Raw genomic sequence first — 21,894 nt, 5'->3', positions numbered from 1 at the left:
AAGAAGAGGGGCTGGGTTGGAGGGAGGCTGGGTGAGATTTCTTATCATTTTATGATAATATAACATTTAGTGTCTGAAATTAGCCTTTTGACTCACTGGCCAATGGGACCGGTGGATAAATAAATCCACTAGCAAAGCACATTTTTTACTGAAGAAAAACTCTCAGCGTAGTTTTTTATTACATGACTATTTTGGTACAAATATTTACCCATCAGTGTGGCAGGCAGCCTTCAGAGATTTACCCACCAAACGGAAAATCCTGCTGAATTTGGCACTTGGTGGGAGTTAATTTTGGACCCTGATTAGTGATAATAATAATAATAGTAGCAATAATGAAACAGGGACTCTTATTATCATTGGATTTTCTAACTTCAATACAATACCTTGAAAACTATTGATAGTCTACACCAGTCCACAGTCGATTCCATTTTCGATACCGTGGGGAAGATTGAGGCTTACTTATAGCATATATTAAAATACTTTTTGGCTTTTCTTTGAAGTAATCACTTTTTGTGTTTTATATTGCTTGTTTTAGAGCTATTATTAATTTGTATTTCTGTTGTCTGTCTGTAACTTCTCTTGCTGCCTGTCTTGGTCAGGATACTCAGGAAAAAGAAAAAGAGGTTTTTGATCTAAAGAGGTTTTTCTGGCTAAATTAAGGTTAAATAAAATAAAATATAATAAAATACCATTCAAATTTTCATAAAATATAAATAGAACAAAACTAAAATATGGCATTGACGACGACAACGGTGACAACAAATTTTCTTTCCTTTTCTTGGTTAGAAGCTGACTTAGAGGCTGACTGAGTAAACTGAAAATGAAAATGAGCATTGAAACCATTTCAAATATTCAGGCCAAATATGTCAGTAACAACATAGATCAAACAATTGTGATTGTTTTGGTTATTAAAAATACATTAATCTAAAAAAAATCATATTATATCTGCATTTCACATACAGTGCCTATTAGCAGGAAATCTGCACTCTACTGTGTGCGCTTTTGTAGTCATTTTTATAGATCATTCAACAACTGGCCAATGGCACAACAGTTGAAAATTTGTCACTTAGCTTACACTGGCACATTAACAGCCATGTTGATCAATTATCGTATTGAAAAAATGGCAAGTCATGTAAATGATCATCTGACTGCTTCTGCAGTACACTTTGAAAATACACAGTAATTCTAACTCAGATTTTCTGCTAGATTCACAACAGCCATTCTAGGATAGGACTAGCCTCATGAGCTGTAAAATATTATTTCTAAGCTCTTAGAGCAGATAAACATGCCCTGAACTGTAGAGTGCATCAGAGTAATCCCTTGAAAACCCCTCATTTCCCATCACCATCATTGTTAAGTACCATATGACTGGTGACTCTGCCATCACAGCTGATAAGCCGCTCGTTTCTACAATCAGACAAGACTTGTCTCTTACGATGAGTTCTTCTGCAGCTTTCATTTCTGGATTAGCACATTTTAATTCTTTTTTTGATCTTACCTGGTGAGTTTGCCAGTGAGGCATGGAATACAGAAAAGTTGATCAAGGCATAGGATGCCAAGAAAAAGTTGGAGATGATGGGGGCAATGACGTTCAACTCAGCTGCAAGAGGAAAACACCAGAAAGAAATCAGTCAACTCAGAAAGGGCCAAAACTCAAACTTCATGACCTCTAGTTCTTTAAGGAACAGCAACAAAAAAGGCCTCTAATTTGACTCAACGCTGGCATCAAGAACTCAGTGTAACTAGCCAGCCAGTGCATTCCTTATACCATCCAACACTTTGGTCCAGTGCAAAAATCCAAAACATTGGCATCAAATTTGGTGAAGATATTCACTCCTTATAATTCTGGTACACAGACCTTTTCACTAGCCCAAGTTTCTCTTACAGTTTACATTCATGTCTGTGCACCCATTTCCCTCCCAGCAGCACAGAAGAGCTATACAATCAGCACAGTTTCAAGATAAGTGTCAGTAGTTTAGTACCCAAACAAATATTTCCCCATGTGCTCCTGAGATATGATGTTGATAAATGGCCAGAAAAGTGTAATCAACATTATGATGTCACAGTGAAGCTGACATTGGATATAAAATGGATATAAAATGTCATCACTTCTTATTTGATCCTATTAGACATTTGTGTGACGTTTTGTCATAATTAGCATATTCATTTTTAAGTTATGGCCAAAAATATTTTATATTTTCTGCTGTCATACTGACCTTGACCTTTGACCACATGTCAAATTTAAAGAAACTCTCTTAAGGTGTTCACCAGATGCAAGGTCACACTGACCTTGAACTTTGACCACCAAAATCTAATCAGTTTATCATGGAGTCCAAGTGAATGTTTGTGCCAAATTTGAAGAAAATCCTCAAGATATTGTTGAGATATCATGTTCACAAGAATAAGACTGATGCGTTCACACAGACTTTGACCTATTACCACCAAAATCTAATCAGTGCATCGTTGAGCCCAAGTGGACATTTGTGCCAAATTTGAAGAAATTCCCTCAAGCTATTCTTGAGATATTGCGTTCACAAAAATGAGATAAATGCAAGGTCATGGCGACCTTTGACCACTAAAGTCTAATCAGTCCATCACTGAATTCAAGTTAACCTTTGTGCCAAATTTAAACAAATTCCCTCAAGGCGTTCTTGACATATTGCGTTCACAAACAGGATGGTATAGATGTACAACCCAAAAACACGATGCCTATCGCCAGCGTGGAGGCATGCAAACTGTCTTTTGGTATAAATTATAGGCTAAAATCAATTGTTCTGAAATAATTTCTCCATTGAAACCAAAGAAAATACTAATGTCATTATTGGGAACTCAAAAAATTTTACATTATTTGTAAATGCATCAACTCAACACTGTCTTTATTTTCTCAATAATTAATAACAAATTACATTGTTCTTTCCAGGAAACTTCTTGGAAATGACTCACATTAGAGTAACGTGAAATAAAGTGTTACTGCTTTTTTCATATTTTTTCAGTAAATTTTGCAGTCTCTAGTTTTTCAGTGGTGTTTAAGTAGTGCTTATTGTGGTGTCATTTAATAACAATGGTTAAATGTCAGAGTACAGATGAGTAGTGTGCACATCCGTACCGATAAGGATGAAAGCCAGAGCAATACCAAAGGTGAGGATGTAGCCTCGGAGGGGCTCGTTGTTCTTGCCGTAGCCTTTAGCAAACATGCCCAAGCCTGGGTAGATGTTGTCCTTACATAAAGCCTGTAGAATCAGAAAACATAACGCCAACTTTAGACTTGTAGCTGTTCATAATTGAAAACTACAACACTGATTACAATCCAAATCTCTAATTAAATGGGCAAAGCTCACTTGTTATTAGTGCAATTTGTTAGATACCTTGATGCAGTATAGGTCAGTTCTTACCTGAAAAACTTTGGGTGCACTGACTAAAGAGGCAAGAGCTGAGGACAGAGTGGCAGAGAAGATTCCAGCAGTGATGATGGGCCCAAAACCAGAAACCACGCTCATCACCTGAACCAAACATTAAATGCAGATGAAAACATTGACTTTTGCACCCATCAACCAACCCCATCATTTTAACGTCAGTCTCCTGATATACTTCAGACCTCATCTTCTGCAAGAGCTGCTTCATACCTGGAAGTCTTTCTGGAGTCCATAGCGGCATCCGCCTTTTTCACTCTTACACGAAGAAAAATCATAGCCAAATTTGCAGGAAGCATCAGTACAGTTCATCATGAATTGAGAACTAACTGTGTCACTTGCATTTCCACTGGCATCTCTCACAATGCAGGAGCCTGGTGTGGAACAAGGAAACACATGAACACCCTTTTAAGAAATTGCAGATTCTTAAAGATACAGAGAATATCACATGTAGTGGGCACTACTGCACCTGTTGAGACAGCAACACCCAGGTAGACTATCCCTGTGATCAAAATGGCCAGCAGGGTTCCTCTAGGAATGGCCAGCTGAGGGTCCTGCAACAAACAAGATAACAAGCGATCTATCTTTCCATCACAAACCTTTTAATCCTTAGCAGTAAAGTGCTTTTAGATGATGTCATCAATCCTCTGCTTGCCACACTAAAGGTCATCAGCTCATTCACTTAGTCACACTTATTTATTTCACTATTTCCAACAAAGCACATAAATGAATGCCACTCACATTCACCTGTGCAGAAGAATCTACACAGATGATGGTTTGACAGCTTTAGTCAAATCTGTTACACCAAGATAAACCCCTTGAGATGTACCATCTCTTTACCAAGGCAGTTTTGCTAATAATCACAGGTAACTTACAGCGAGGTCTCCTGAAATATTAGCTCCGGCCAGAATACCAGTGGCTGCAGGGAAGAAGATGGCAAAGACAGAGAAGAACGTCTCGCCTCTGAAGTCAGGACCCATGTTTTCCCACATGATTGAACCTAGAAATAGAGTTTCAAACACCAAAACATCAACTGATAAAACCTTCAGTACCAACACTGCTGGAGCTAACAGCCTACAGGCCTCAAAAGTTTCCCTTGACAAATCAGTTTGTGGTCTCACCGTCATAGCCAAAGAAGCCCACAGATTCCTTCGACTTGACTGGAATGAAAGTTCCGATGAAGTAGTTGATGATGGCTGTAATGAGGACCACGAGCAAAAATATCTGGGCCTACAGATAGGCAAATTGAGCGATTCATTAGGCACAATGGATCTCTTAAATCTATGGATGAATCAATCATAGTGTGTGTCTGAGTGTGAAAGAGTTTTCTTAACATCTGCTGTGGAAATTTTCATTAGGGCTTAGACTTGAGCACGTCTAGCTTCTACGCAGTTGATGTTAGCTGTCAGTGTATCAGAGATGGACCCTGTTTGTACCTTGGCCTCCCATTCCATTCCCGCCACAGAGATGCCCAGGAGAAGGATTACTGTGATGGTCCCGATGATTCGTATATCATTGATTTCATCTGTCATAACAGCATCCACACCCTGAGAGACAATACATAAGAGTTGTTTAATAGTATAACAATAAACTGCCAATTCCTTAAGTGCAAACACTGGAGTTCTTTGATCTTTGATCTGGTCTTTTAACTATTATTACAAAATACTCAAAATAATAGTTTAGGCAAAAGTTCAACTATAGTGTGCTCACAAATGAAATTTCAATTAAAAGTCAAAATGCTGAAGCTTTCCAGTTTAAACCCAGGTCTTTAGGGTTAAAACAGGAATACTTGTCTGAAAAGAGCTCTACAGAGCAATGACATTAAGTTGGACTAAATACTGATGATGAGACAGTAAAGCCAAGTTCAGTCCAAAGATTGAGACAGGCATCTACAATGTAATGCTCTGCAACATTCTAAAAATCCAACCAGTTCTAATTTCCATTTCTAATTTATTTTGTGGCTGAATATAATTTGAAGCTTCTTAAAATGTTAATGACAATAGTGATAGTGAGATACTGGCTGCAGTTGCATTTGTAGTAATGATGAAAAGGCGGGGCACAAGCAGCGAGCAGCAGCAGCGTCCCACTGTCCAACACTGGCACACCGTGAGGATGAAATCAGGGGGCTCAACAGGGACGGAGCGCCTGCCACAGCAAGCAAACACACTGTGGTCATTCTGACTTGACCAGCAGACTTTACTACAAGCCAACTGGCTGTTGAAACAGGTGATATGCTTCACATTCTAAAAACAGCCGACTCGAGCAGCTGAGTTGCAGGTGACACATCAGCTGGACTGAGCTGAGCTCAGATTCACACTGCTGCAACTTTTCTCTGCAATGTTCTTAAACAGTTTCATTTAAGAACATTGCTAATCTGAACTAGGCTTAAGATGGCAGCAACAAATCTGCCTGAGGAAAAATACTGTTCTTTTAAGCTTACTTTTTATAGTGTTATCGCCGCTACGGTCACAGTTTCCATTTTAAACACAGCAACCCCTGCGCAGCTATTTGCTGCTGCCACCTTAGGGCCTGTCTCCACATAGCATTTTCTTTCTGAGCGCTGGTGTCTTTTTTCAATTGCTGCCAATGAGGAGAGGTGGTATCAGTTTCATAAGTCATTAAAAAAAATCTATGTGTTTCTCTTATAACTGCCCTTAACTGTTGTCGGGAGATGACATTTGATAAAGTTTTTGGATTTGACGTCGTCAGCTCGGACGTGAGAAAGAGAAGAAAAGATGGAAAGCGTGCATCAAGCGAGTTGGTCCCAAATAACTTCACAACTTCTGCAAGCAGCAGCAGCAGCAGCAGTGAAGGAAGGAGAAGTGCAACCCGAACCACCCGGCACCGCGGCCAAAGTTCTCAATCCACTGCGTGCCCTGCTCCAACCGGAAAAAGTAAATATGCTGGTTTTTCTGGCGAAAAACCTTGAATGGTTTTGAAGCATAGGATGCTGCTATAGTTATCATTATACTTTGCTTTTATTTCACTTTCAATGAGGAGTAGCCTGGACGAAACAGTTCGGACTTGGAGAAAGTGAACTTTTCAAATTAAAGGTAGGCTCTAAAAATAAACCAATCCCGTTGCGTTCTCAGGATAGGATTATATATGCCCATTTTCGGTTATGCCTTGTTATGTATTGAACTGTTTTTTTATTATTTGATAAGCCCTAGTACTGGATGCTGTAGAGTTGTGCTTTTAATTTATTTGATTTATGTTGATTCTAAAAATAAACCATCGGACATTGCCCATCACGGTCTCAGGATACGCTGTATAGCACACATTTTCATTACTGCCATTGTTATCGATTGTTACTTTTTTTATTATTTGATAAGCCTATAAGTATTGGATGCTACAGGGCTGTCTTTTAATTTAATGATTTGTGTCGATTACTGTACTAGAAGCGAACTGTAGCCCACAGACAATTTGTTGTTATTTTATTCTGTTTGGTTGACTGCTGCATTTGCACTTTTTTAAATATTTATTAATAAAAGTAGTTAACGTTGTGCATGTTTTGTTGTTATTTTTGCAGTATTCTTAGGCCTACGTAATGTTTGCTATTCTGTTTCTGAATGCTATAGGTGCAAGCCGACATTTTGGTGACTCTGCTTGAGCCCTACAAAGTGATTTTTAATTAGACACGGTATTACCATATACCCCAGGAAAATGTGGGGAAGGTTTAACGGTAACAAAATTTGGATACCGCCCAACTCTACCGTAAACAGCCACATGCAACTACCTAGACAAAAAACACCGCATCCAGCATCTTCCTCAGAGAGCTCTGACTTTTTGTGCAGCCCCTCCTGGCGCTTATAGTTGAAAATCTCGCTCTTCAGACTGGACTCTCTGACGTCAGAGTCCGGATAACCCGTAAAAAGCTGTCAAACAGATAACAAAAGGTATTTATATAAACTGACGGGTACAGGAACAGGTAAAAATGAATTGCATGAGGGCAGGCAGCAGGTAAGAACAAAAATAGATTTTTTATTTTTCAGAATAAAACAAATGAAAATGATGTGCAGTATAGGTGTAATATTTTGACATCTAAATTACTACTGTATTATCGAGTCGCAATTCCTTTTATTTCGAAAGTCAATGACACAAGTGGAACCTTTGACCCCGTCGTCACATTGGTCACTAACATGGGGGACTCCACCCATGAAACCCTGCAGCCCCAGGATGAGGTGGCAGTCTACATCGAGTTCAAGACACCCAAGGAGGATCCTTTTGAGGTTTTATGGTGGTGGAAGGAGCATGCTAAAATGGCTTTTTAAATGGGGCACTAGGATGAGGCACTCCTCAGTCACTGCTTTTCTGCCATAGAAACACGCTATTTGGACAAATGGCCTTATAGGTTGGGTTCACATTTTTTTGAGTCCGTCTTTAAAAAAAGTCTGATATGAAGACTGAAACACATTATGTTAGCTGTAATTATTCTTAATGTTCATACTGGCCTTTCAAAGGTAAAAAAAAAAAAAAAATCACAGCCCTCCATTTTTACAAAAATACATTCCAAAGTAGGGCATGAGATTTTCACGTTACGATAACTGTCTCAGAAAATATTGTGGCTTCATGGTATTACAGAATTTATGGTATTAATGACCCTAATAACAAATGTTTTATTACTGTAACTGAAACTTGAAAGCATTTTGTTTTGTTTTTTAATAGTGTAATACTGTCAGCTTTTATATCAAGGTATACCTTGAAACCAGTACATAGCTGCAACCCTATTCCAATGTTTATCTGAAGATAATACAAGGCTTCAGTTATCAGAAATCATCAAATGAAATTAGTATTTTCCAACTACCAAAGAACTCCCTCTTTGTGTTTCCCTGGACAGTGTTTCTGTCCTGTGACCCTCTAAAGTATATCCGAGCATAGCTAATGGATGGATGGATGGATGGATGAATAATAAACCGTGTTGGTATTAGTTCACTTGGCTAAACTTGCTTAAAAAATGTGTCCCATTGCTACCCATTCTCTCTCTCAGTCAACAGCAGAAAGCTGTCTGTTGGGCTTGGGAAAGCTCATGTGTAGTGCGATGTAGCCAGGAGAGCTGAAGTGCTGAAAAGGCAACAACAACACAAGAAATGCAGTAATAATAATCAACTGTCTGAAAACACCATCAGGCACAAAGAGACTTACTTCAAGAAGTTCCACAACAGTTTCAGCAAAGCCCACCACATACATAGCTACAGCCACTGCATTGGCAAATGCAAAGATCAGACCAATGGAACCTCCAAACTCTGGGCCCAGACTCCTTGAAATCAAGTAATAAGCTCCACCTGGAAACAAAAGGTAATGATGTTAGTAAAAGTTAACTGTTGTGAAAATTACACTGACAGTATAGATTTACTTTTCTTATATTGAGTATACCTACCATGAAACTTTTAACAACTTACAATTAGAAGTCTTTTCCCAATTTAACACCCTGTCTCTTTTACTAGCCTGGTGTAGCTAAACATTTTGACAAATAAAGGCCTCTCCCATTAGGCATCTGGTCTGATTGTCAAGCACTTCATTTTTTATAAAAGTTCTTTGGATGTGTAAAACCAAATTGTTGGTTACCCCCTTGAGTTAACATTAGTTAGCTGTTTAGATTGCACATACCAATATAAATGGTAAAACTTTCATCAATATGGAGATGCTACATATTGTTAGCTCAATTCATTTCATTTTACTGAAACCATGAGCACCAAAGAAGACCCGAATTCATTCAGATTTACCAGCATGACGGAAAAGCAAGTGGTGACAACCTTCCTCTGAAGCTGTCATAGAGTCAGAATATGTGTCCATTCCTAGAATGCCTCTGTTGCAAGGAATGGGACCGGTTGCAGCCTTATTTTCAAGGTCTGGATGTGACCGAGGACGAGACACCTCCACCTGGAGTAATGTTAGTATCCAGCTGGGCTTTATCTAGAGCTTGCGAGATATATTTCGGCCGAGCTTTGGAAAGCAGAGCTAACATGGCACCACACCGGTAAGGTAAGACAACACGTTTACATGTCGTTTTCTATATTTTCTCTGACATCTGAGGTCTTTGTGGAAAAAAAACTTGTTTAGTGGACTAACTTTGCACTTGAAGGTATGCCCGTTCACTTACGTTTAAACAGGTCCGACGCTACTATGCGCCCCGGCTGTATCTAGGCTAACGGCTAACATGCTAACTATTATTTCTATGTCACTAGTCACTTGAAACAAATTTAGGACGATAGGAGATGGGTTGAAATAAACCGAAATTTCCCTTTAAGGGGAGGAGTTGAGCATAAGGTCTCGCTATATGCAGATGAACTCTCCTATTTGTTTCAAAACAAGCCACCTCATTGACAGAAGCACTGACTGTATTGGAGGTTTTCAGTCACTTCTCAGGATACAGACTTAACTTAAATAAGAGTGAACTTAATCCAATTAACAAGCAAACTTTTACACCAGATTATAGAAATTTTCCTCTGAAGGTGGTAAAAGACCACTTTAATTATCTTGGGATATGTAGAGATTTTAATAACCTCTTTAAATCTTTATTTTTAGTTTGTTCAACCAGACAAAGCAAATTTGATCCAAATGGTCCCCACTGTCCAAACTTTTCCAAAAATGTTTTTCAGTATCTCCCCATTCTCATACAAGTCTTTTTTTTAATCTTTAATACTATCCTACATTTGGAATGGGAAACACCCCCAGTTACGAAAAGCATTCCTTTAGAGACCCAAGCAGGTGGGGGGAATGGCTCTTCCTAATTTTCAATACTATTACTGGGCAGCAAATATCAGTTGTGTGATGTATTGGATGCACTTTCACCTTGAACCCTCATGTCCAGCTTGGGTAGCAATGGCAGTCTGTGCCAGTAATCCAGTTTCTTTGCCTACCCTTTTAGGTGCTGCACTTCCACTTACCTCTGATACTTCTATCAGCAACCTTGTCATTAAGCATTCCTTACAAATCCGGACCCAGTTCAGGAGACATTTTGGACTGCAGGCCTTCTCACTCCGAAGTCCTATTGCAGCAAATCATCTATTTGCTCCCTCATTGGCTGATGCCCCATTTAAGATTTGGCACAAAAAAAGGCTTGAGATGCTTTGGTGATCTCTCTATCGAAAATCGCTTTGCTTCCTTTTTTATCAATTGTCAGAAATCTTTGGTATATCCAAAACACACATTTTTAGATTCTTGCAAGTCAGGCATCATGTACAATGTTTAGTATCACAATTTCCTCATGAACCTCCAGTCAATCCGACTGATATATTTCTCTCTGTCAACCCCATTTCGAAAGGCATTATGTCTCATCTTCACAATCTTATTTCAAAGCTACATTGCCCCTTAATGGCGGTTATAAGAACTGCCTGGGAACAGGGCCTAGGTTTTACTCTCAGTGATGACACATGGGACTCAGTGCTTAATTGTATACACTCCTCGTCAATGTACGCTTGTCATGAACTCTTGCAGTTTAAAGTGATCCATTGTGTCCATATATCTAAAGCCAAATTGGCATGAATATATCCAGATGTGGACCCTACATGTGATAACACAGTTCCCGTCTTCTTTGCAATGTGCTTGCTGCACAAAAAAACTTGAATTACCACCTTTGGTTGTATGCCTCTGCACACCAGTCAAGTTGCAGTTACACTTTACATCCATGTCTGTGAAAACATGGATGTGTCACACGCATCTTCAAGTATCTGATCAAATGTAACCTCTTCTGTTCCTGAGTTATGATGTTGAGTAATGGCCAAAAGTGTTTATGCAGAACACTGTGATATCACAGTGAAGTTGACCTTTGACCTTTTTTAAATATATTTTAAAATGTCATCACCTCATTTTATCATTTATATAATAATGACGGTGATCTCTGAACTTTGACCACCAAATTTTAATCAGTCCATCATTGAGTCCAAGTGGGCAAATATGAAAAATTTCCTCAAGGCTTTCTTGAGATATTGGGCTCTAGTTTCGCAGACCGGGCGAGGCGGGGGCGCAGCGCACCTGCGCTTTGCCAACTGGGTGTGGCCAGGCGGATTTTGCAGGTTTGGCACACCGTGTGCCTGGCGCAGCTACTCCTCTTTCCCACCTCCGTCCCTCCTACCTGCGCAAGTCGGAAAGAGGGAGGAGAGAAGGCGTGGAGTGGGTTTTACACACATCACACCAATCAAATGAGCCCCTCTCCTCGCCCTTAAATGCGCCGCACAAAGGCGTAATGAGAGTTTACTCAATTCGCCATGGCAGAAGAGAGCAGCAGCGTCAGACAGCCAAACTTCTAGAAGGAAACTGATGTTTTGATCCGGGAGGTCAAAGCTTGCAGTGTCTGAATATATGGAACTGCGAGCAGACCTCCACGGGCTGATTATGCAAAGGTAGCCTGGGAGGAGGTCACCACAATTGTAAATCAATGTTGCGTTTCTCTCGTGCGCGTGCGCGCTCTCTCTTTCTCTCTCGCAGTCTCACTCTGTTTCTTTTCTTTTGACTTTTCTAAGATGACAGATGCTGAATATATACTCCCTATCTGATGCTGTGCCTGTTTGTGGTTGACTGAGAGGGATGTGAACTCATTAGTTTGCAGCTGTGTTAATCAAATCAGGTTGGGTTTCCATTACACATGCCCAACGTGCCAAACGGTGCCAATCCCCTTTGATCTGACATCAGATGTGACGGGACAGTTGATAGAGATACATTTATGTGCTGATTGCAGATAGTTGCATTGAATAGTGGTTTTTTGGGGTATTTATTGCATTGTTAATGTGCCTGATATTCTGGAAACCTGCCTGTGAGGTTTTGGTGACGTATGCGCACTGTCCGCCGGTCAGCCAAACTTTGGCTTACACCGGCTGCGCTCCGCCTGCGCTGACAGTAGACCTGGTTTCAGATGGCGAGCTTTAGCGCACCTTCAGCGAAGCCTTTTGGCACGAAACTGTCACTGCGCCAAGCTGGATCTGTCGACACCTCCCCCTGCTGCGCCGCCACACCCATCTCAGCGTACCTCGGTCTGCCAAACTACCAAACTCAGTGCGCCTCGGGTTGCGCTGCTCGAAACTAGCTCTGCGCAGGGTTCGTCACCCTGCGCTGCACTGGGAAACTAGAGCCCATTGTGTTCACAAGAATTTGCTGCTTCCGGCTGGTTCTTGTTTAACATTACTTGCCCTAAATCCAAAATACTTCCAAACAATGGATAATGATCCCTACCAAGAGGACTAGCTCTCCACCTTCTGCTCCAGACATTTGGTTATGGTTTTGCCATCTGCTCTCTGTTGTATATGATTCTTCTTCTCTGGACTGCAGCTGCAACATTCAGTAAAGTTTGTCAGAGTCTGCCGCTGCAGGGTGTTAATGCAGCGGCAGGACAGCTGTGCCTGTTAGCTTAGGAGGCACTTGATTTGATATGCAGCAGAGTCTTCTATGAGCGGAGTACCCATTCTAAACATCAATATGTCAGTTGATCATGTTCATTTAATTGTGGGAAGCCAAAATCCTGATGTGATTAATAGTTGATTAATTGTGCACCTCTGGAAAGAATCCATTTTAAAGATTATAAAAATATCATTTCTACTCCAATAAGATTTAGTCTTTATTTCATTGTGAAATACTGAACTAATTACAAGCCTGTTTTGCCTGATTCAGTGACTGAGGAATGTGTTAATATCCATGTGGGACCACCCAGTTAACAGAATTTTTCCTCTCACTGAGACGGCTGGTAGAGATGAGTATTTAACCCTTCCTTCACCTGACTGTGCACAGGTGGATTAACTAGTGTAACACCAAACAGCAGGAGGAATAAAGTCACCGTTGTCATCAGTCTACAAAAAGAAGCGATGCATACCTCCTCGAACAAATCCGTTGGTGGCAATGGCAGAGGTGGAGAGGCCGGTGATGGTCGTCACTACGGTAGCCATGGCAACGATTAAACAGGAGAGAGCTGCAAAAGAAAAAACTGTATGACCTTTATGAATCTCTTGAATGAAAAGAATGTGCAACACTGTTAACAGTTTTCTAGCAGGCCTTCCAATAACTCTGAGAGCTCCGTGAAAAGTAACAGCACAGCCACAAAGGCGAGCCGCTGCAGTGAAGTCAGCCACATGTGTCACTGTCTGCTGATATTTCACATCAAAGTGGAGAATGATCAACAAGGGCTGGGTGGTCAGGGACAGTGGGGAGTTGTGTCGTGTGTGAAGTGAGAGAAGACGTGACACACAGTGTTGAACACACAGTCTGAAACGACCACCCAGCAAGCACCAAGATGTCAAGACATGCGAACTGTGTGCCACACTGCTTGCTAACTTTTATGGACAGTGAGATCTGAATTTGTCAGTTATGTGCAGTCTTTGTCACATCAAAGTCAAACATTGGCTGTGCAACAAACACTCCTGGGCAGCTGACTGCTTTGACTCTCCTGGAGCCTGGATTATCTGCCTCCAGTTACAGGGGAGTAGCATAGATTTTGTCACTTCTCTCCAGCAATACATTTCCATGCAAATAGTTTGATTTCAGGTGTCCAGGTTTGGAGATCTCTGTCTCAGGCATTTCTGTTTCCATCCAAATCAATGGCTGCCTAAGTAACTCTCATCTTTTTTTAGTTTGTCTACCTTTACATACATTTGTAGTACCTCTCCTGAACTTAACTTGTTTTGTCTCATGATTTCTTTGACCTGTTATTACTAGAATCAGTGTTATTTTGTTTACTTGGGTCCTGTTAATGTCTTTTGTTTTCTACATCACATTTGATTTCCTAATTTGTTGATTTTAATTTGCTGCCTTGTGCAATGCACAAGGGCTAAAAAGGGCTCTATTGAATAAGACTATTGTGAGTAGATTTTAGTTTGTGGTAGTCACAGCCATGAAAAATGAGCCACATCTCTTTCCAGAAGCAGTGTCTTGTTACTTTGGATACACCACAGTTTTCATAAGGGTTATGCTTCCAGTAAAAGGTCAAGGATAAACATCCATCAGACTAGGGCTGGGCAATATAATGACTGTATAATATATTGATATATTTTCAAGCAAGTTGTAGATTTGGACAATACTTTTTATATCGATATAGGGTCAAGTTTGCATTACATAACGCTCACTCACTCACTCACTCACTCACTCACTCACTCGTTCTCCAGCTACACTAACTGTGCATTCCCACCAAAAGCTTCATGGTCACCTGCGGACCATGCTCTGACATCGCTCACACTGCCAGCTCTAGCAGGCACTTGCAGCAGCCAAAGGGGCGGGACCGGGCGCTGCAGATGTGTTCATCTAGGCTGACCGGCTGTGCACTTTACAAGGATGAACAAATATACTCTCATTTATGTCTTCACTATGTATCATTCATGACTTTCATTACACAATTAAAATAACGCTAATAAACACAGTCACACAGAGTCCTGCAAACCCGGCAACTCCACGGGGGAATTTCACTGGCTGGTACAGCTCAGGGAAAGCCCACACCGTGCTGATAAGTTTCTCCTCCATATTCGTCTTCTCTTTCAATTTTGCCCGGCCTCGCCTTGAGAACCCCCGTCGGCAATTGGCTGCTGCCTCGGCAGCGGCGCTGCTCATTTGCATAAAATTCAGCTTCTCTCAACTTCTACTTGACGCTCTGGTCGCTGATATTGCGCCGCTCGCTGCAGCCGACGCCCTTCGTTGCCAGCGTGCATTGAAAATGAATGGCTGCCGGCTGTTTATGAATTTGGACCCACGGTACGATACCAGTGAAAGTATCACGGTTCTGAGTAGTATCATGATACCACTGCAAAAATTAGGCAGATGTCACTTATAAAAAGATAAATCACTTTTCTATAATACATCGATATTCCAGTGGAATAAATTACTTATTGACTTATTCATACTTCAAAAACAGCATCAATAAGTGATTAACATAGGAGGGATCAAAATAAAGTAAATAAATAAAATAAAAATCAACCAGCCACCCTCCTCTGATAAGTCAAAGGGATAGTGCACCCAAAAATGAAAATTCAGCCATTATCTACTCACCCATATGCTGAGGGAGGCTCTGGTGAAGTTTTAAAGTCCTCACAATACTTACGGAAATCCGAGGGAGAAGTGGCTAGCAGCACAACTGCACACCTAATGGCTGACGGCGACCCAGATCCAGAGCCTCCCTCGGCATATGGGTGAGTAGATAATGGCTGAATTTTCATTTTTGGGTGCACTATCCCTTTATGAACAGTCCCTTCAGGGCGGTGAGGTTTGTGGACCGTTACCTGCCACAAAGAGAGAAACGTGAATGGCTTGTTTCTCCTCTGACACGTCACATACCTGTGTGCCGTCACGGCTCGGCTGTTCAGGTACTTCTGGGCAATCATGACACCAACGAAGAGGAAATTATTGGACCTGGAGCCTGGCTTTTCTGTCGCCGGTAAGCCGTTATCTTGCGGTGGCCATAGTGCCCTGCCGTATTCCTGTCTGTGACCCCCGTTCAATCCACAACCGGCAGGATTCGCCTTTCGTTTCTGCTGCTGGTTGAAATTTGTACTCGCACAGTGTGCTCCTGTATGATTTCTTTTGCTCGCACAAAACTATTTTTAGTCGCAAATGCGAGTGAAATGCTCGCACCGTAGAGCTCTGTAGTGGAAAATAAATCACTGTAGCATATATAAACAAATCTAGCCTACAAGTAAAAAGAAATAAATAATAACTTTCACTGCTTAAAGATACTCAATAGCTCAGCTCATACCTGAAATGTCACTGGAACACAAACCAATGCAGCAGCATATTGAGTGCCAGGTGGCCAGCGCGGCCATTATTGGACGGCGCATGGACACTCACCCTCTTGCGATTGGACTTTGAACTTATCCCACAGCAGGGGTACCGTGAGGTACCATGAGGTACCGTGAGGTACCGCGGTACTACGGTACTCCAACATTATGTATCATATGTACCGTGGTGTTTTAGTACCACAGTCTACCGTTGGTACCAGTATACCGTGCAACACTATTATGTAACATTAAAATCGGCACCTGGTGGGCTTAAAAAATGCAGCAACAACACAGACATTTCATATACAAGACGTATAACGCGGACAAAGTGTCTCTCCCTCGGCCTCTCTGTTGATGCTTTATGCATAAATAAGATAAATAGCCTAATTAAATAAAGATATATAATCATTTTGTAGCACTAGATTCATTTGAAAAGCCATGGAAAATGACTTTTTAACTCCCCCACAAAGATTTTTAATCATTTGAATCCCATGCTGTAAATCTTTAAACCTCTGTAGCTCCAGTGCTATGTCCACAATGTTATTGTACAGTCTTGGTATTTATTTTATATCTTTTTTTTTTTTTTTTTTTTTTTTACATGTTGTGCAGTTGTCTGTTTTCAAACAGCAAAAAATCCCTGTCCTTGCATTTTATTTTGATCTGTTTTTTTTTAAAGTGCTTGTAACATCCCACATGTGGCCTTGACTTGCAACTGAGCATGTAGCTCATTTCATAGAAAATACAGAGATATGAATTTTAGTCCATATCACCCAGCCCTACATCAGACTATTAAGGTATTTTTGCACATCTATACTTCACAATACTGATGCATTTTCCAGTCTTCTGTGCAACCTTTCAGGCAGCAACTGGTTTCCCGTTTGGAAATCACCCTGTATAGACCTGACAAACAGTATCATTCATTACAGGGAACATCATGACTGTTCATTTTTTGTCAAGGTTTTGCTTTGCTATAAATGCAAAAATGTTTCGAAAATTGTATCATGTGACAGTAACTTTGACTTCAGGTATGCTTGGGAAAAGTAATAATACAAGTAGATGTTATTTGTAATTACTGTTAAAGCTGTTCTGTTATTTGAGTCAATGTATCTACATTACTAAAGATTCATTCATTCATTCATCTTCTAACCGCTTCATCCTCTTGAGGGTCGCAGGGGGGGGGGGGCTGGAGCCTATCCCAGCTGACATCAGGCGAGAGGCAGGGTACACCCTGGACAGGTCGCCAGACTATCGCAGGGCTGACACATAGAGACAAACAACCATTCACGCTCACAATCACACTTATGGACAATTTAGAGTTACCAATTAACCTAGTCCCCAATCTGCATGTCTTTGGACTGTGGGAGGAAGCCAGAGAGAGAGAACCCACGCTGACACGGGGAGAACATGCAAACTCCGCACAGAAGGGCTCCCATGCCCGGGATCGAACCGGCAACCCTCTTGCTGTGAGGCGAGAGTGCTAACCACCACACCACCGTGCCGCCCCCATTACTAATTTATCAAAATTCTCATTGTACAAATATTTTGTGAAAGCACAAATAGTCACCCTACAATATCATCACAATATCAATATTGTGGTATTTGGTCCAAATTATTGTGATATGTGATTTTCTCAACATCTCCCAGTCCCATTTATAATCTATATATATATGTATCTCTAAACGACGAAATATAAGGTGTCCGTTTGTCTGTAGCATCAATATGCTCCTGCTGTCACCCTGACATATTCAAAAGCTTCTGTGAGGGCACTGCCCACTTATCAGAAATTGGGATTTTAATAATGTGAAGTGATAGCTAATATGACAGAGTCTTCAAACTGGATAAGTGGAACTTACCACAACTATTTAACATTCTGAACACAACTATTTAACATTCTGAAGAGGAACAAGGAGTCTTACACAATCTGCTTTTTCATGTGAAGCAACAGCATTGTCACACCTTCAACCACAGGCAGATTGCAAACACAACTTTCCAGGTCCAAAGTACAAACTCACAATTAAGACCTCAAAATGATTCTAAATAAGTGATAGGATTTCCATTAAAACTGTCAGCTTTTCATTGGTGATCTCTGCTTACCGATTCCAGCCTGACCCACGATCCATGACATGCGGATGAAGAGCATCACACCCCAAATGTTCAACATGCAGCGGACCTGCAGAGAGGAGGGACTGTTATTTTTCCTGTGATGGCAAGGTTTTACTTATAGTTTTCCACCATTATAATATCTGCGTGAACTTTTAATGCTTAACTGAAACACGTAGCAAGATTTCAATATACATTTTTAGGGAAAGATTGAGAAAAGGGTCAAGAACAAAGTTACAGCAGCATGTGGCTCATGCCAGTGAGAGGTAGTGGTCTAAAATCATAGACTGTAAAAATAGTGGACATAGCCACCATGACATCACCCATTGGTTTGTAGGGCTCCTGTTTTAAAGCCTCAAGTTCAGCATTTTGGCTGTTCCAAGAAGTGACCTTGGGGGAGAGGCAAGCACTGTTGAGGAGTGAGGGGTGGATCTGGCTAAGAGTCCAAGGACCCTATCAGCAGACAGCCCCATCCCTAATCATGCGTAACTTTGAGCCTTATTAAAATGTAAACAAGTGAGTTATGTAAAAATTCAACCCCCGTTCAGGTGTCATGAAGGGGAAAAACATCTACAGGGACTGAAGCCAGTGTTTTATTGGTTTGTTGTTTTTTTAAAAAGCGAATACATTTGCATTTTCTTCTGCCAACATTCTAAAAATTGAGTTAAAATTTGCATTGCATTGGGATGGAAACCCAAATTGTGAGATTCAACGACCTGAAAAGTCAAAAAGGCTCAAGCACACACATGCACACACTATTAGACACAGCACTGAGTTAGACAGAACAGCTGGACAGATAGCAGGCTGCCTGCTTATAGTGTTCTTGGCTTCGCAGTCAAATCCATCCCTCGCTCCTCCATAGCTCCACTTTCTCATTCAGCTATGGTCACATCTGGCTCCAAAACACCAAGATGGCGATGGCTGAAATGCTGAACTCAAGGCTTCAAAACGGGTCTACAAACCAATGGGTGACATCACAGTAGTTATGTCCATTTTTTCACAGTGTATGTGTTTAATACATTAAAGCCTATGATGGGGGAAATTTGACAAAATTTGAGCAGTAAATTCTAAAAAAAAAAAAAAAAAAATTGTGTGAGAAAAAAAAGCAATGTTACGAGATAAAGACTTAGTTTGAAAAAGAGAAGTCATTACTTGAATAAGGCTGGAATGTAAACAAAATAACACGAGCAGCAAATGAAAAAGTCACAATATTATCAAAATTAAGTGTGAATATTTAGAGAAGGCTGCAATACAACAAAACTGAAAATAACCATTTATTATCATAATACTGGTATTTCACTTTTTCACAACATTTCAACTTCAATTTCTGATCTCAAAGAATTACAGCTTTATTTTTATGACTTTTATCTCATACAATTAACTCTTTACTCTCATACCTTTTATCTTCTTATGACATTATACCTTTTGTTTTTTTTTTTGTTTTTTGTTGAAGCCAAACTCATCAAAATCTAGTAATAAAGGAAATACAAACAAAATCATTTCTGAACTACAACAAGGATTATGCTCCTTTCATTGGTATTGATTGCCTGTATGTTGCTTACAAAACTGTTTTCCAAAGTGATCACTATGTGTAGGTTAAAATGCTTCAACCCTGCAAATAGAGTCCTATCATCTTATTGTCTGCCTGCTTGTGACCAAACACAGACATAACGTCACATAATGCCATGAAGCCCTTCCAGCTGCAGGGGTACAGTTTTTCAGCTTACCCCCCTCTCCCAGCAAGGATTATGATAATGTACCTTATACATTATAATATCAGATGATATTATCCTGCATTGCTTGATAAAAGCCATTAGAAAGCCAGACACATGAGGATTAGTTTGAGGTTTGTTTTAAAGAGGAAGTAAGGACTTTTCATGTCAAACTAAAACAAGGATGAGAATATCCAGACAAGTGTCATCATCTGCAGACTACACTTTCAATAAAATTAAACAGCTGTCAAACAGAGCCCAACATGAACCACTTCTCTCACTGGACCTAAGTAACTATTTCCTCAGTAATAAAGCTACATTCGGGAATTTTTATAAAAATGATTTCCTGAAACTGTAACTGCATCCACACAGTATTACAGTATATGAGACAGATGGGATATGTTCCGAATTGCATACTTTTTTTTTTTTAAACATTTAGTAGGTGTTGCAGCTGCCCTTAAAAAGTATGTACTGTATGCAGTATGCACACATACTATTTTCTCATGACGCCCTGAACTTCGACACTCTTACTTTTATATCTGTTACCTTGGATATAAAAGAAAAACGCCACTTACCGAGTTCGCCAGAGATGGAGATCAACCCAGAGAGCTCTGCCATTGTTACTTTGCAATGTATACAGTTTAACTTTAAAGTTATAACTACATAGACTGTAGATTCTAACATGATATTTGTGACAGGAAATTACTTCTACAGTTCTCTGTCATTGTTATTTTTATAGTTATGTGCTATTGTTGTTGGTAATATTCATGATTATTTTGTTCACTTAAACAATTAATATTCCTATCATTACTTTTCGACTGGTCATCAGTTGCTTGAATGCACTGTCATCCGTCATTACAACCTCTGGTAGCTGTCAATCAGCTGTCATCTCTTTGCAGCTCAGTGGATGTGACGTATCTTTCACTGTGCAGAAAACTGGGTCAGAATAGCCAGAAAAGCATGCTGGCTTGCAAACTGCAAAATCGGACCAGATGTAGTAGAACATCCTGGTATTTTTGGTATATTGCATTTGACATACTATGTGTTCTATATTATTTGTTCTGTACTAAATCTTTTTCTGGCATGCTATATAGTATGGGGATTGAAACGCACAGATAGTCTGTCATGGTCCTCTTTGTGGTGCTTCTAATGGTATTTGCTAGAATCCACCACAGCTGTACGAAAACAGCCAATAGGAGTCTCATGTTTTAGTGTACTGTTTGGTTGGTATATTCGAATATTCGTTTCTGTGGGTAGGTATTCGTTATGAAAATTTGGTATTCCATATTCGTTTTTTATTTACTTTTTTTTCTTAACATATTTTTTTGGTGCTAAATGTAGTCTTTTTGTTGTTGGTAAATGTAGGTTATCAATAAAAATCAAAACTTTTAAATTGTATTGTTAAAAATGTGAAAATATAGTATAGCCTACTAAGCTTGTGCGCACGGCACGCTTGAGCGCATCCGTGTGAGGCTGTGGATCAATGCCAAGTTTTACCACTTTATCACTATTCCCTCTAACTTGTAGCTGTTTTTTTGTTATCTTTTGAATTTAATATGAATTATGGAACCGTTTTTGTCAACGTCTGTTTCCCCCATTTTGTACAATAAATTATTGTTTAAAGTTTCAACAAGTTTCTTTTGGAGTACGTGACACAAGTGTGTTTTGAAAATGGCCGCGGACTGTCACCTGCTCAACACATCAGTACCTTCGGATGCCATGACAGTAATAGCCAATAATGTCAAAATATCATTTACAGACCGATTTAACAGACGATCACTGCTGCCCGACCCGCAGGTCCATTTGCGGGTCCCGCCGGTTACGGGCTGTACAAAACGGCTATAGACATTATATTCTATTCAGGCTGGCAGAATCAGCAGTGCATCGGCTCTAGAGTGCATGGCACTGCTGATTAACCATTTTATTGCAGCACAGAGTGTCTGCCAGCAATCAATTACTTGCAGAGGCTTCCTACAGCTTGTTTCA

General features: G+C 40.3%; 1 protein-coding gene across 1 annotated transcript in view; it reads right to left on the bottom strand.

Annotated features, from left to right (window-relative positions):
- slc12a2 (solute carrier family 12 member 2) overlaps positions 1-21,894 on the bottom strand; it is a 112,852-nt gene that overhangs the window by 46,011 nt on the left and 44,947 nt on the right. Inside the window, exons 3-13 of the mRNA XM_049603991.1 lie at positions 18,191-18,266; positions 13,213-13,308; positions 8,553-8,692; positions 4,847-4,957; positions 4,532-4,640; positions 4,286-4,410; positions 3,880-3,964; positions 3,624-3,784; positions 3,393-3,500; positions 3,107-3,230; positions 1,499-1,600 (exon numbers count right to left, since the gene is read on the bottom strand). Of these exons, the coding sequence (XP_049459948.1) occupies positions 1,499-1,600; positions 3,107-3,230; positions 3,393-3,500; positions 3,624-3,784; positions 3,880-3,964; positions 4,286-4,410; positions 4,532-4,640; positions 4,847-4,957; positions 8,553-8,692; positions 13,213-13,308; positions 18,191-18,266 (1,237 nt within the window). The remainder of the gene's footprint in view (positions 1-1,498; positions 1,601-3,106; positions 3,231-3,392; positions 3,501-3,623; positions 3,785-3,879; positions 3,965-4,285; positions 4,411-4,531; positions 4,641-4,846; positions 4,958-8,552; positions 8,693-13,212; positions 13,309-18,190; positions 18,267-21,894) is intronic.

The sequence above is a fragment of the Epinephelus fuscoguttatus genome, linkage group LG18 (assembly GCF_011397635.1).
Source record: "Epinephelus fuscoguttatus linkage group LG18, E.fuscoguttatus.final_Chr_v1".
In the NCBI taxonomy this organism is placed as follows: domain Eukaryota; kingdom Metazoa; phylum Chordata; class Actinopteri; order Perciformes; family Serranidae; genus Epinephelus; species Epinephelus fuscoguttatus.
The sequence above is the reverse complement of the archived record's forward strand: the minus strand, read 5'-3'. Positions and strand labels throughout refer to the sequence as shown.